The 14,603-nt window shown below is 41.5% G+C and overlaps 1 protein-coding gene across 1 annotated transcript in view; it reads right to left on the bottom strand.

Moving 5' to 3' along the window:
* Positions 1-3,737: 3,737 nt before the first annotated feature.
* The window catches only part of mei4 (meiosis-specific, MEI4 homolog (S. cerevisiae)), a 47,278-nt gene continuing 36,412 nt past the window's right edge, over positions 3,738-14,603 (bottom strand). The window contains exon 5 of the mRNA XM_024378657.2: positions 3,738-4,568. Within this exon, the coding sequence (XP_024234425.1) occupies positions 4,290-4,568 (279 nt within the window). The 3' untranslated portion in view covers positions 3,738-4,289. The remainder of the gene's footprint in view (positions 4,569-14,603) is intronic.

Here is a 14,603-nt window from a genome sequence, read left to right as displayed (position 1 = left end):
TAAACTTTAATTAACCTGAGAAGTTGCTTCATCTAGGTTAGTTTGGAAAAAGTTTACAATGTCTTATTTAGAAAACTCATCAATTTGGATATTATTTAAAAGATCTATTTCAGAATGTAAATGGCCAGATTTACACGTATTAGTTCAATTGGATAAGACATTGATATCCGTCTGGACATCATAAGTAATGACTTGAGTGTGACCTGAATAATTCTTCATGAACGAATATATTAGGGCACACTTCAGCGGTCAATGATTTCACACGCTGAAATCAAACGGAAGTACCCGGGGCGGGACTTCCGTTCGGCAAGGCGGAGGAATTTCAACGTGGCTCAAGAAAACCAAAATGGCTATTTTTCCCTATGTTAGCTTTAGCATCTGGTGCAAGCTAAACCCTCCTTTGTGCCTGAAAATGCAGCACATAGGATTCCCTTGATAAGGGAAAGGTTTTTACTTGTAACGTATTATGTTCAAACCCTTTTTGCCGTTATTTGACGATGTTCTTCACAGGGGCGGGCCACTGATTGAGCAGAGCCCTAACCTTATGAAAACCCAAATCTCTCATTTGGAAGCTAAAATTACATTTCATCTCTTCACCTAAAATGTTATATTCAAACACTTAAATTGAACAACAATTCCATGTGAATCCGATAACTACAATGTGCAGACTTTCCACTGTAGAGTTTATGTCATCTTATCATTGATGAGAATGTCTCAGATGACAACCGAACTGACATCATATTCATTAAGTACCACCATATGTTCAATTGGTCGGATTACCAGAATATAGTTCATTTCCCCCCACATTCTGATGTTCCCAGAATCTCTATGTTAACCAAGGGATTTTCAAATTTCACATCAATAGGGTAGAGAGGAAAAAGGGGGGAAAGAGGTATTTATGACTGTCATAAACCTACCCCCAGGCCAACGTCATGACACTGTGCTCCCGTGGAAATCTAATTAGCATTATAAATAGCAAAATCGGTCTGTTATCTGATTTTTTGCATGGGCCGCAATTCAACCCACCGCATCTGCGTTGGAAGGTGGCAGAGCTACAGCGGTGTTTGTCAAACCAGGAAACATCCCAAAAATCGTCTTCTCACAAAAATGTCTGTAGCGTCGTAATGGTTTGGTGTACAAATTAATAACGACCCCTCTACTGAATGACTCTCACGAACACGTGTTTTGCTCTAGGATGCCCAGAAGCCTCACAAGACTTGTCTGAAGGTAGCCCTGTACCTTCAGTAAAAATTATGGAAGTACAGTGCCTTCAGAATGTATTATTCTTATTTTTTCCAAATTTTGTTGTGTTACAGCCTGAATTTAAAATGGATTACATTTAGATTGATTAAATTTGTGTCACTGATACCCCATAATCTCAAAGTGAAATTGTGGTTGCTGAAAATTTGGGAAACTTAAAGCTGAAATGTCTTGAGTCAATAAGTATTCAACCCCTTTGTTAAGGCAAGCCTAAAGTTCAGGAGTAAAAAATTCATTATAAGTTGCATGGACTCATTCTGTGTTAAATAATAGTGGTTAATGAGGTTATGATTATTCTGTTTTTTGTTATTGTTGTACTTTAACTCCTTATTCTCCCCAATTTCGTGATATCCAAGTTGGTAGTTAGTCTTGTCCCATTGCTGCAGCTCCCCTACAGTCTCGGGAGAGGCGTAGTTTGAGAGCCATGCGTCCTCCGAAACACAACCCTGCCAAACCGCACTGCTTCTTGACACACACCTCGCTTAACCCGGAAGCCAGCCACACCAATGTGTCGGAGGAAACACCATCCAGTTGGCAACCGAAGTCAGCTTGAAGGCGCCCGGCCTGCCACAAGGAGTCGCTAGAGCGCAATAGGACAAGGAAATCCGGGCTGGCCAAACCCTCCCATAACTCTGTCGACGCCGGGCCAATTGTGCACCGCCTCATGGGTCTCCCGGTCACAGCCGGCTGTGACATAGCCTGGGATGCAGTGCCTTAGACCGCTGTGTCACTCGGGAGGCCCCTGGTTAACAAACATTTAATGCTTACCCCATCTCTGTACCCCACACATACAATTATCTGTAAGGTCACTCAATCGAGTAGTACATTTCAAGCACAGATTCAACCAGAGAGACTAGGGAGGTTTTTCAATGCCTCGCAAAGGACACCAATTGGTAGATGTTTAAAAAATTGTAATAAATAAACAGATGCTGAATATCCCTGAGCATGGTGAAGTTATTAATTAGGCTGTGGATGGTGTATCAATACACCCAGCCACTACAAAGATAATGGTGTCCTTCCTAACTCAGTTGCTGGAGAGGAAGAAAACTGCTCAAGGATTTCACCATGAGGCCAATGGTTATTTTAAACAGATACAGAGTTTAATGGTTGTGATATGAGAAAACAGTGGATGGATCAACAACATTGTAGTTACTCCACAATACTAACTTAAATGACAGAGTGAAAAGAAGGAAGCTTGTACAGAATAAGAATATTCCAAACATGCATTCTGTTTGCAACAAGGCAAGTAATACTGCAAAAAATGTGGCAAAGCGAATACAAAGCGTTATGTTTGGGGAAAAAATCCAGGACAATACATCACTGAGTACCACTCTTCATATCTTCAAGCATGTTGGTGGCTGCATCATGTTATGGGTATGCTTGTCGCCGGCAAGGACTAGGGAATTTTTGGGCAGATAAATATAAAAGGAATATAGCTATAAGTACAGGCAAAATCCTTGAGGAAAACCTGTTTCGGTCTGCTTTCCAACAGACACTGGGAGAATAATTCTTTCAGCAGGACAATAGCCTAAAACACAAGGACAGATCTACACTGGACTGGACTTACCAAGATGACGTAGAATGCTCCTGAGTGGCCTAGTTAGTTTTGACTTCAATTGGCTTGAAAATCTATGGCAAGACTTGAAAATGGCTGTCTAGCAATGATCAACAATCAACTTGGCAGAGCTTGAATAATTTTTTAAAGAACAATGGGCAAATATTGTGCAATCCTCTTAAAGATTGTAATTTCCGCCAAAGGCGCTTCTACAAAGTATTGACTCAGGGGTGTCAATAATTATGTAAATTAGACATATGCATTTAATTTTCAATATATTTGAAAAAATGTCAAACATGTTTTCAATGTGTCATTATGGGGTATTGTGTGTAGATGGGTGAGAGCGAATCTATTTAATTGATTTTTTATTCAGGCAGTAACACAACAAAATGTGGAATAAATGGGGGTAAATACAGGGGTAAATACATTTTGAATGAATATGGAAGTACTTAAGAGCCCAAAAAAGGGTAAAAAATGTGTAAAAAATAGAAATACTAAATTCCTGAGCTTTTATTTTTTCTATATCTCAGATTTAGGACAGACACTTCAAAACAAACTTCAATTTTATACATTTTTGGACTATCTGTTTTGCCATGTATGAATGTTATTCAATGTGTTTCTATAGGCTAATAGCAGTTAGGCCAAATTCAGTGTTTTATGAAATTATTCATAAAACATTAAAAAACTCATGCTAAATGTTCATTGGTATTACCATCTTAAAACAATTCCATATGTTAGCTTAGTAGAATCCCAGTCCAGGGCCCTTCTGTTTGAGATATTAAAATTCTGACAATAGAGGATGTAAAATACAAATATTTTGGAAAGATCAGGTAAGGAGCAGGATGTTGCTTTTTAAAATGTTAAATATATCAGCTAATACTTCCATAAACAGGTCTAATAAATCAAAGTCTAAAATCCAAAATATTTACATGGACTTTAATCTGTAAAGTGAAAGGGGAAAATCTGGAATACAAACATTTAGGCTTTTTTTCTATTCAAGTCCTTTTAGTAAAAATGTTGCTAATAGAATCAACAAATTAAAACGTGGATGTCTAAGCACAAACATTCTGTACATTCCTTCCTTACAGTAATATGTTCCTATAAATAGCTGCTCATACAATACTCACCATGTTAATTCTACATTTACAGTCTGTAAATAAAAACTAATTAAAAATGTAATGCTTTTTTTCTAATGTCATCCACTGTAGTCTTTCTCACATTGCCACACAATAATAATTGGTTTAGCTTACTATACGAGCCACAACACTATTTTTAGATTCTTCCAAGGAGAATATCAAATGGAGCCACCACCTCATTCTCCAGTCCTGTCAAGTCCTGTCTTTTGATTCCTGCTAAGTTAGTCAAATCCTCCTTGACTAACTGCACCAACTTCTGCAGCCCTTTGAAGTAGAAAGATCTGGAGGTGGAATTACACGCGTGTGGCGGTGCCGCGTTCGTTCCTGGAACGCCAGTCTCAGGTCTGGGTGTTGTTGATGTTGGAGGGGGCCAGGAGAGCCCCTATCCGCCACATGTAGAGGGAGTACAGAGGGAAATCATCGGACAGGAGCAAGACGCTATGCTCCAGCCGGCCTAAAAGGGCCCTCTGCTCTGGGCTCCAGTGGTGCCCAGTTCCCCCTGTGGCCCCTGGAGGTCCTTGTCCGACCTGAAGGAGCTGCTCCAGGAGCCAGAACAGATAGAAGGAGTTCTCATACAGGGATATGTCAAACTGGCCAGGCCCCTCGCTGCTTTCCCCCTGAAAAACACAAACATCACAGAGGAAATTAAAGTAAACTACCTGGCTGGAATAAATACCAACAGCATCTCACACTTAATATTTGAACTCAACCTGCTCTCAGGTAATTTTACAGGCTTCTAAAAAGATAAATGAAAAATAATTACATACACTCAACCGAATTTAGAGAAAAACTGATGACAAAAAAATTGACTTGTGTGCAAAAAGTGTGCTTTGAAGCCTAATTCCAGTTGACTGGTATCACTGTGTGCGTGTATTTGTGTATGTGTATGAGTGCCATTTACGCTTGTGCTGTTTGTGTGAGTGTGTGTGTGTGTGTGTGTGTGTGTATGTGTGTGTGGAGTGAAAATGAGTAGAACAGCAGCCAGATGGCTGTCAGGTGAGGCTCCAGGCTGCTGGCTGTCTCCAGAGAGCTGACAGGATGTGAAATAGTCTCTCCTGCCTGACTCACTCGGACCCCATCTGGGTAGATCACGAACATACACCTCCTCTCCCTGGGGTGCTAATGGTATAGTCTCAATATGGCTGCTGCCATGAAAACTAAAATAAATAAATAAATAAGATGGGTACAGTGAAATGTGTTGTTTTACAGGGTCAGCCATAGTTGTACGGCGTCCCTGGAGCAAATTAGGGTTGAGTGCCTTGCTCAAGGGCACAGACATATTTTTCACGTTGTTGGCTCGGGTATTCGAACCAGCGACTTTCCGGTTACTGGCCTAACGTTCCAGCCGCTCGGCTACCTACCTACCTGCCTCCCGCTCCTCAGGTTCTGAGGCTTGTGTCACATCTCAGGTAGGTCCCGTAGTGTTAGAGGTGTATTCCCAAACCACAACAACCCGGGAAAGTATGATCAAATATCTACGGTAATCATAAGGCTTATAAATGTTTCGCAATGCAATCTATTCCCCCAATAGGTTGTATCACAGAAAAGAAGATCACACATTTTCCCATTAATAATGCAGCAGGTTGGGAAATTAAAATGTAGAGGAAGTCCTGAAATGAACTGCAAGACCTCTATCAGTGGCGGTGGGGGGTCTGGGTTCCTCTCCCCTCAGAAGTAACTTTCCACTTAGGTCCCATGGTAAATATCCCGCAATTATAACAAAGGAAGCTATTCAATGAGCTGACCAATGCCACATGGAGAATAGCACCGAACAAGCACAATAAACAGCAGCAGATAATGCCTTCTGCTGGCTAACATTACATGAGTATTGTGCCAACATTGCAAAGACAAAATACGCTGAGGGGGCAAACTAAAGTAGCCTAGTAGTAAACATTTCGAGTAGCTCACAAACCCCCAGAACACCGATGGTCTGCAGATAAGAGTCCTCCTGAAGAAGGAAAACAGCCCAGACACACTGAGTCTAAAACAACTACCTTTTGGGCACCTTACAGCTTGAAGAGATTTTCAGAAGGAAAAGAGCCTTAGTCCTTTCTCTTTGGAGAACAATGTCCTCTAATCTTTGTGTCACTAAAACAACTCCCTGCTTTTTTCACATCATAACCGATATACAGAGAATAACGTAACGGTGTAGAAAACCCATACAGTTGCTCCTGAACACTTCTCTCAGCCTTTTCTTACCCTATGTCAGAGACACAACTCACAACAAAAAAATACCGTCGGCTACACATATTACTCAAATGTAAGCGTGCATACTTGCTAAGTCTAGATCGCTACGACACTCGCCCGACAGTTGGCCCCCTTGAAACAAGGCAGTGTAAACAGAATTGTCTCATTGACTCAACACTCATACAATGGTAATAGCAGAGCAATGTTTTTGAAACAGCTGAATTTTTTTTCAAATATTTGAAACTTTTATTGAAATTTTTTAACCAGAAATTTCAGTAACAGCCTGTTACATTCTGAAATTGTCGCAGTAGCAGCCGGCTGGACTGAGCCATGTAAAAGTATGGAAGCCCATCCACACCACCAAAAACGTGTAAAATGTTGGTCATACAAATAGGATATGTTTTTTAATTTGTAACATTGTGTGGTGATTTCAAAGGTGGCACTACAGGTTCCCGAGTGGTGGAGGGAAATTGTTTTCCTGGGGCCCAGAGTTTTTCCTTATCTGGTACCTAATCAACTGCAGACCCTTGTTACAGTGTATGATCAGGTCATATGATTAAAAAAAAGAACAATCCTGGAAAAACTCCTAACCCTAGGGAGGATGAAAACATGAAAACCCTTTACACAGACGGTGACAACTGAGATCGGACAAAAACAAACATGGCTGCGCTCACTTTATGCCTGGTTGCATCCTGTAGGCCTTTGCATCTGTAATAAAACAGATACTCATACAGTATGTCATCACAATTGTGTTGATTGATTAATTCCAGTCAATTATTTGATTAAAAAGGACTAGGTTGCCTAGCCACCCGAAGTGTGAATATAAACCAAATTTGATCATTCACATTTTCTCAGAACACAAATAAATGGGCCTATTTTAGGCTATAAATACATAGCTTAGGCTATAAAAACAGGATGTTATTGTTACCGAAAAACAAAAAACAAAACGAACGTAAAGATCTGCAGGCTACACAGCAACTATACAAAATCAAGATCCCACAAACTAAGGTGGAAAAAAGCCTGCCTAAGTATGATCCCCAATCAGAGACAACGATAGACAGCTGCCTTTGATTGGGAACCATACCAGGTCAACATAGAAAATACAACATAGATTGCCCACTCTAGTCACACCCTCACCTAACCAAATAGAGAATAAAAAGGCTCTCTAAGGTCAGGGCGTGACAGTTATGTTTGCCCAGATGCGTATAGGCTTCTCTAGGTTACCTGCAGCTGTGGTTGTTATCAGTAGGCTACAGTTGTTCAGATTGAAGCACAGACTAATTGTGCAAGTTGACTATGGAAGTCTGTTCCCACCACAAAATCTATTTGATTTAATCTGACTTCGAGTTATGAGATAGTAAGTCATAATAATGAGATAGTAAGTGACAAATAATGAGATAGTAAGTGAAAATAATGAGATAGTAAGTCATAATAATGAGATAGTAAGTCATAATAATGATACACGTTCAGGCGATCTGTATCACATTAATCCAATGTGCACTTTGCATCAGGCCCTCAACTTTCAAAGGACAGCCTTATGTACTGTATATCCTATAGTCAATCACAGTGTGTGTGTGTGTATGATATGAGTTGGTGCCTGCTTGATGACATCTGGTTCACATCTGATCAGATATGACTAATGCATTAATTCAATCCAATCTGTTAAAGGGGCAATCTGGGTTTGGTATATATAGCCATTGATTCTTGAAGAATGTAACTTAGAAATGCTTCATGAGCAACGTTCTTACTTACCCCATCAGAAACCAAAATATAAGCTCGTTTAACTCCATTGTTTGTAAACAATATAATTGTAAACAAACACTGTATAGCTTCAAAACATGGTTAAAACTATCATTTTGATCTCATGGATGGTCAGTCCTTGCATCCCTATGTGAGAGTCCTTGAGACTAATGTACATATTTGAGAGTGGTTACATTTCTCCTGCCCCATTTCTCAGCTTTTTTTGTTTTTCCTCAGCGGGGCCACTTTATTGTTTGAATCACAGATTACTTTTCAAGTCCATGATCCAGACTCACTATATCATAATTATGACTTACAGATCTCATAATTATGATTTAGTATCTCATAATTATGATTTACTATGTCATAACTCGCAGTCAGATTATTTTTTGCGGGGGGGCTTCCATAAGGCTTCCACCGCTTATCGTGGTGAATTCACTTATATCCATGTTGTTAGTCGCAATGAGCTTTTAGCATATGTAATGATTTGCATGATATTGAGGAAAATTAAGCTGATTTGGAGTAATGTAAGGTAGGCCTACTGTACTTTTATATTGGCATGAGAGGGTTAATCATTCATTTTTGATAGGCTAACGTTACTTGATGAAGACACGCTCTTTTAGCAACTCTGTGCTTTGGTCTTGAAGCTAAATGTACGAAAAAATAAATTGTCTGCACATACATGCTTGTGAATTGCTGCATTATTCAAGTGTAATATGGTTTGGTTGTATTATTCAATAGTGTCATACGTTTTAGAAGAACATGTTCTGCTATCTTTGAATTGTTTGTGTTTACTGGCTAGTGGCTACTGTGCCATTTACAGTCAATTTTAGCTGCAGACCAAGAATGTTGTGTTACCAGCCAGAACGAAAGGTGAGGGAGGCAAAGATGTAATGTGATATGAAAAGTTGAATTATCTTTCGCCACCCCGCTCTACAGACTCTCCTTCATATCTCGTAGTGGGAATAGGACCTTTATTACCCTAGCAGAGAGCAGAAGTACTCGGGGAATTGGCTTTCCATTGTTTACAGGTCTCTCTGCCCCCAACCTATTCACACCTCTTCTGGATCTCTCTTCTGGTGTGGGTCAGCTGACCTTGGCCAGCCAATCAGCGGTCTAACCTGGTGGTGGTAACAGGCCCCCAATTCCTGCTGGTACTTTAGTTGTTCCAAGGAGGGCAGGTTGAGTGTCTCTGTCCTCCATCACAATTCAGCAACTGGACCTCTCCCCTTTCCACGTGGACAATCCTCTAATCTAGACTTCCTAACTGTGTGTTAGTGCAGTGGTTCCCAACCGTTTTTGGTTACTGTACCAACAACTGAATTTAGCTCTGCCTGGATTACCCCTGAAGTACCCCCTTGTGTATTTTACCAGTACAACTATGGTCTCATGAGGCTTCTCATGTACCCACAGTGGATAGGTCAAGTACCCCCAGGGGTCCTAGTACCCCTGGTTGGGAACCACTGGGTTAGTGCATGGAATGACCATGTAAGTGGACACCTAGTGGGTTAGGGTTCAACTGTTGCATGTACCTTATCTATTCAAACGTAACATGCTACTGTATTACTGCCTACTATACTACTGCTACATGTCTCATTCAATGTAGTGTGTTAGCAGGCTAATGCATATCAGTGTTATAGCTAATGTTACATAGACCACATCTTCCCAACTGTTCCCCTTAGATTTTTATTTAGTCACATGCACATGGCAGATTTAGTGGCAGGGAGGAGAGTACACTCTTAATGGTGCTTCTGTAGAAGACTGAGGGCCCTTGGGGATAGGCCACATTTCTTCAGCCTCATGAGGTTAAAGAGTCACTGTTGTAACTTCTTCGCCACGGTGTCTGTGTGGTTTGACCATTTTATGTTTTTTGACGGTCTCCACGGCGGCCCCGTTCCCCCTGAAGTCCACAATCAGTCCCTTTGTTTAGCTGACGTTGAGGGAGAGGTTGTTTACCTGGCACCACACCGTCAGAGTGCCTACCTCCTCCCTGTATGCCATCTCGATGTTGTGGGTAATCAGGCCTACTGCTGTCATGCTGTCAGTGAACTTGATGATAGAGTTGAAAACTGTGTGAGGCCACACAGTCGTGGGTATGCAGGGAGTACAGGAGGAGACTGAGGACGCACACTTGTGGGGCCCTAGTGTTGAGAATCAGTGTGGAGGAGTTATTGTTGCCTACCTTCACCACCTGGGGAGGGGGGGGGGCTGGGTCCTGGACCCAGTTGCATAGGGAGGAGTTCAGTCCCGGGGCTGTGAGCTTTGTGGTGAGCATAAAGGGACACTATGGTACTGAAGAACCGAGCTGTAGTTGATGAACAGCATCCTCACATATGCATTCTGCTTGTCCAGGTGGGTGAAGGCAGTGTGCAGTGCAATGGTAATTGGGTTGTTCGTGGATCTGTCGGGGCGGTAGGCAAATTGGAGACGGTTCAGTGTCGGGAGGGAGGCGCTGATGTAGTCTGACTAGCCTCTCAAAGCACTTCACGATAACGGAAGTGAGTGGTACGGGTCTGTAGTCATTCAGTTCAGTTACCATTCTTGGGCACAGGGATGATAGTGAACATCTTGAAGCAGGTGGGGATAACGGAAAACACAACAGGATATCCAAAAACACAACAGCTAGCTGGTCTGCACTTGTTCGGAGGGCGTGGCTAGGGATGTCATCTGGGCCAGCAACCTTGCGAGGGGTTAACATGTTTGAATAACTTGCATGCATCCTCCGTGGGGACGTAACCCTCATTGTCCTCAGAGGCTCTCATCGGCAGCTCAGAATCGTTTTGCTTGAACCGTGAGAAAAAGGTGTTTAGCTTGTCCAGTAGGGCGACATTGGTGTCTGCAACGTGACTGGCTTTTTTTTTGTAATCCGTGATCGTTAGAAGCCCCTGCCACATACGCCCTTGGGGTAGTTCTGGGTACAGTACAGTAGGGCTGGGCGATATGGGCAAAATATCACATCAAGGTATTTATAAATAAATAAATACGTATGCAATCCAAGGATCAGCACATACATTCTAAGTGATTTCAATGGATCTTTCTCCATTTCTGAAGAAATGCCAGGCTGCGCAGAACTTCACCGAGTTCGCCTCATTAGTTTGCACTTTGTAAGATTGAGGTGGATTTTTGTTGTAGGCAGAGCCAAATCGCAAAGGAGTAGATTTCTATTGGCAGGTAGTTAGCCCACAAGCAGTCTTTCAATCTTCAATCACCCGCAAGTGAATGCACTTTTCAGATCAGCTCAGATCAGAGCCGAGCATGTGCACATTTGTGGATATTCTTTGCTAGTTAGTGCGTTATTAGCCCAAAGTATAGGTCAGCAATAGGGAGTTACTGCTTCCTACTCAAACACAAAACATGTAGGCTACATTTCAAGCTGTCTTTGAAAAGCAAGTCAGGCAAAAAGATTTTGTCTTAATTAACAGGGCAATGTTGTATTTTGAGAAAGGCTTGAATGTACAAATAAGCCAATATCCTGAGGGGTAGCCTACATTGTCTAATTCTCTGTATGACCATAATAATCAATTGTATTTTGTAAAGTGGTTTCTTACATCATACAACACAATACAATGCAATTTACAGTCACCTATTTGGCCCATGGTGTTATAGACCAAAAAAAAAAAAAAAAAAAAAAGAATTCATGTCAAGCTTTGCATAATGTAAAAAAAGTCTAATGCAATATAGGCCTGCATTGAACACCACATATAGGCTGTAGGCTATATCATAGAAATCAAAAGCTATTTAAATGTGAAAATGTAATGGGATTTTCTCCATTGGATTTGTTGGTTGGCCACTCTGATAAGCCTACATTATGCTCAAATTGCAATAATAGCCTATTGGTTACTGTCTAAAACTGTAAGGGTACAGCCTCAGAGTTCACTGTAAAAACACGCCGGAAGTTGCACAAAATTCAAACAGCGTTCAAGTTTCCATTCAGAAGATCTAAAATTAGCTAAGAAAAGACAAATTAGCCATTTACAGATGTAAGAAACACAAACTCATAGTGTAATTATAGAACACTAGTGGATTTATATGAAGAAGCAAAGTGAAAACAGCATCGTTGTCACCAATATTGTTGCATGTGCTGTATTGACAATGCAGACTGAACGAACAAATGCGCCCCTTGAGTGACAGGGGGCGGGGCTAGGTCTGTGTGGGAAGCGGCATGGAAAGAGGAGAGAGATGACTCGAGTAGCTGAGCAAATTATAAAAAGGGACGTTACATACTGCGTATCACATTTAGCAAACCAAACATTCAAAAACCGTTATAGAAGGTAAAGTAAAAACGCAAACGATCCGTTCAATACTGGTATATTGTAAAACACAGTATACCGCCCTACCCTACAGTATAGTATCCAGGCCATTAGCAGTATTCTCTCCACTGTTACTATAGGCCTGAAGATGGCTGCGGTGTTGTTATATGGCTTTTCCCTAGCATTGCTAGCCTCCAACTATGCTACGCTACTACATTAGCTGCTGTACGGCATATTGTTATTTAAATAAAATAGCAGTACACTGCTATTATACAGTTATCTGCTGCTACTGTTATTATTACAAGTAATGCCACTGTGTAATACATGCTTTCCTTCTGTCCAATTACAACTTCCACTAGTCCCTTCTCTTTGTAATGCTGTTTGTGTGTGTGTCTGTTTGGTGTGTACTAATACATGTGTGAATTTTTTGTTTTTGTTTTGGGGGGTCGGGGGCCCCCTTGTCAAACATTTTCTCTTAGCCTCATGACATAATATGTAGAATAGCATAATAAAACCGTACATTTTTCCTACACAAAATGTGTTGAAATGCAGGAAGTACCCCAAATGCGGTAGTCCGGCTCTGCCTTCAGTGGTGTAAGGGCCTCCTGTACTGGATCTATCTGTCTGTCTGCAGGGATTCTAATCACAATGTGCTGTGACCTTGATAGCAGAGGTTTGAGATAATGAAGTGGACCCTGAACGGAATTCAATTGGCCGTGTTGATTAGACCTGCGGCTCGTTAAAGCTAGGAGACTACATACAGTCCCACTCTCTGATTGGAGAGTCAGCCATCACAATCTCAGAGATTGGGAGAGAAAAAGTATAGACAGCATGATAAAGCTGTGCTAAGAGGCCTAAAGGGGTAGTAATATAATGATGGACAGAGATTGATTCGTTGACAGAGCAGAGGCGAAACAGAAAAGCCCACAGTTTGATTCAGACAAGTAGGAAAGAAAAGGGAATATACAATTTTCTCCCTTATCCAGAGCAGAGCTGCTCCCCTTCTCAGTGCTCACTAACACAACAATGCTGTGTCCAGACTTCCAGTCAGCGGGCAGGCTCAGTATTAACGCTCATCTAAATGCATAGCCTGCGATCCACCAGGACTTTGGTACACACTGTGGTTGTATCCAAAATGGCACCCTATACCCTATATAGTGCACTACTTTTGACCAGGGCCCATAACTATGGTCAAATGGCCTGTGCCTGCTAAGTGAGGGGTGGGGGTTAACTTCCACTTAGCTCTCTTCTTCTGCGAACCTGCCCAGTCATGCTCTGCGCCCCTGCCCACTTTGCGCCCCTGCCCACTCTGTGCCCCTGCCCAGTCATGTGAAATCCATAGATTAGGGCCTAATGAATTTATTTCAATTGACTGATTTCCTAATATGAACTGTAATTCAGTAAAGCCGTTGAAATTGTTGCATGTTTTATATTTTTGTTCAGTATATATAAAAGTGTAGTATTGGTATGCAAACTAAACATTTTCTACATTTCAACTCTATATTTGACATGGTACAGGTGTCTTTAAAAAAAAAAGCCCATAACCATAGGTATGAGGTGTATATTTTTGTTTCAAAGTAGATTTATTTAAGACTACCAAGAAACACTGTGTGACCCTGATTTAGCCCACTGCAGTAAAAGGTTATGGCTCCAGTCTTGATTACTGTCTGGTAATATGATCAAGTGCAGCAAAGAAAGACCTAGCAAAGCTGCAGCTGGCTCAGAACAGAGCAGCACACCTTGCCCTTAACTGCACATACAGAACCAACAACATGCATACCAGTATTTCCTGGTTGAGGGTTGACGAGAATTCCAGACTGTCTGTATAATCAAATAACATTCAGCTCAAACACCCTTACATACCCCAAAAGACATGTCACCAGGGTTCTCTTCACAGTCCCCAAGTCCAAAATGAATTCAAGGCAATGCACAGTATTATACAGAGCCAAGACTCCAGCCACCCAAGTCAAAGACTGTTCACTCTGCTACAGCATGGCAAGTGGTACAAGGGCGCCAAGTCTGGGACCCAAAAGGCTCCTTAACAGCTTCTACCCCCAAGCTATCAGACTGCTGAACAGTTAATCAAATGGCTACCCAGACTATTTGCATTGACCCCCCCCCCTATTTTGCACAGTCTCTCTTACATTGGCTCTATGCACACTCACTAGCTTCTACCCACACACTTATACAGTGCCTTGCGAAAGTATTCGGCCCCCTTGAACTTTGCGACCTTTTGCCACATTTCAGGCTTCAAACATAAAGATATAAAACTGTATTTTTTTGTGAAGAATCAACAACAAGTGGGACACAATCATGAAGTGGAACGACATTTATTGGATATTTCAAACTTTTTTAACAAATCAAAAACTGAAAAATTGGGCGTGCAAAATTATTCAGCCCCCTTAAGTTAATACTTTGTAGCGCCACCTTTTGCTGCGATTACAGCTGTAAGTCACTTGGGGTATGTCTATCAGT

Source organism: Oncorhynchus tshawytscha, linkage group LG18 (assembly GCF_018296145.1).
Source record: "Oncorhynchus tshawytscha isolate Ot180627B linkage group LG18, Otsh_v2.0, whole genome shotgun sequence".
Taxonomy (NCBI): domain Eukaryota; kingdom Metazoa; phylum Chordata; class Actinopteri; order Salmoniformes; family Salmonidae; genus Oncorhynchus; species Oncorhynchus tshawytscha.
The sequence above is the reverse complement of the archived record's forward strand: the minus strand, read 5'-3'. Positions and strand labels throughout refer to the sequence as shown.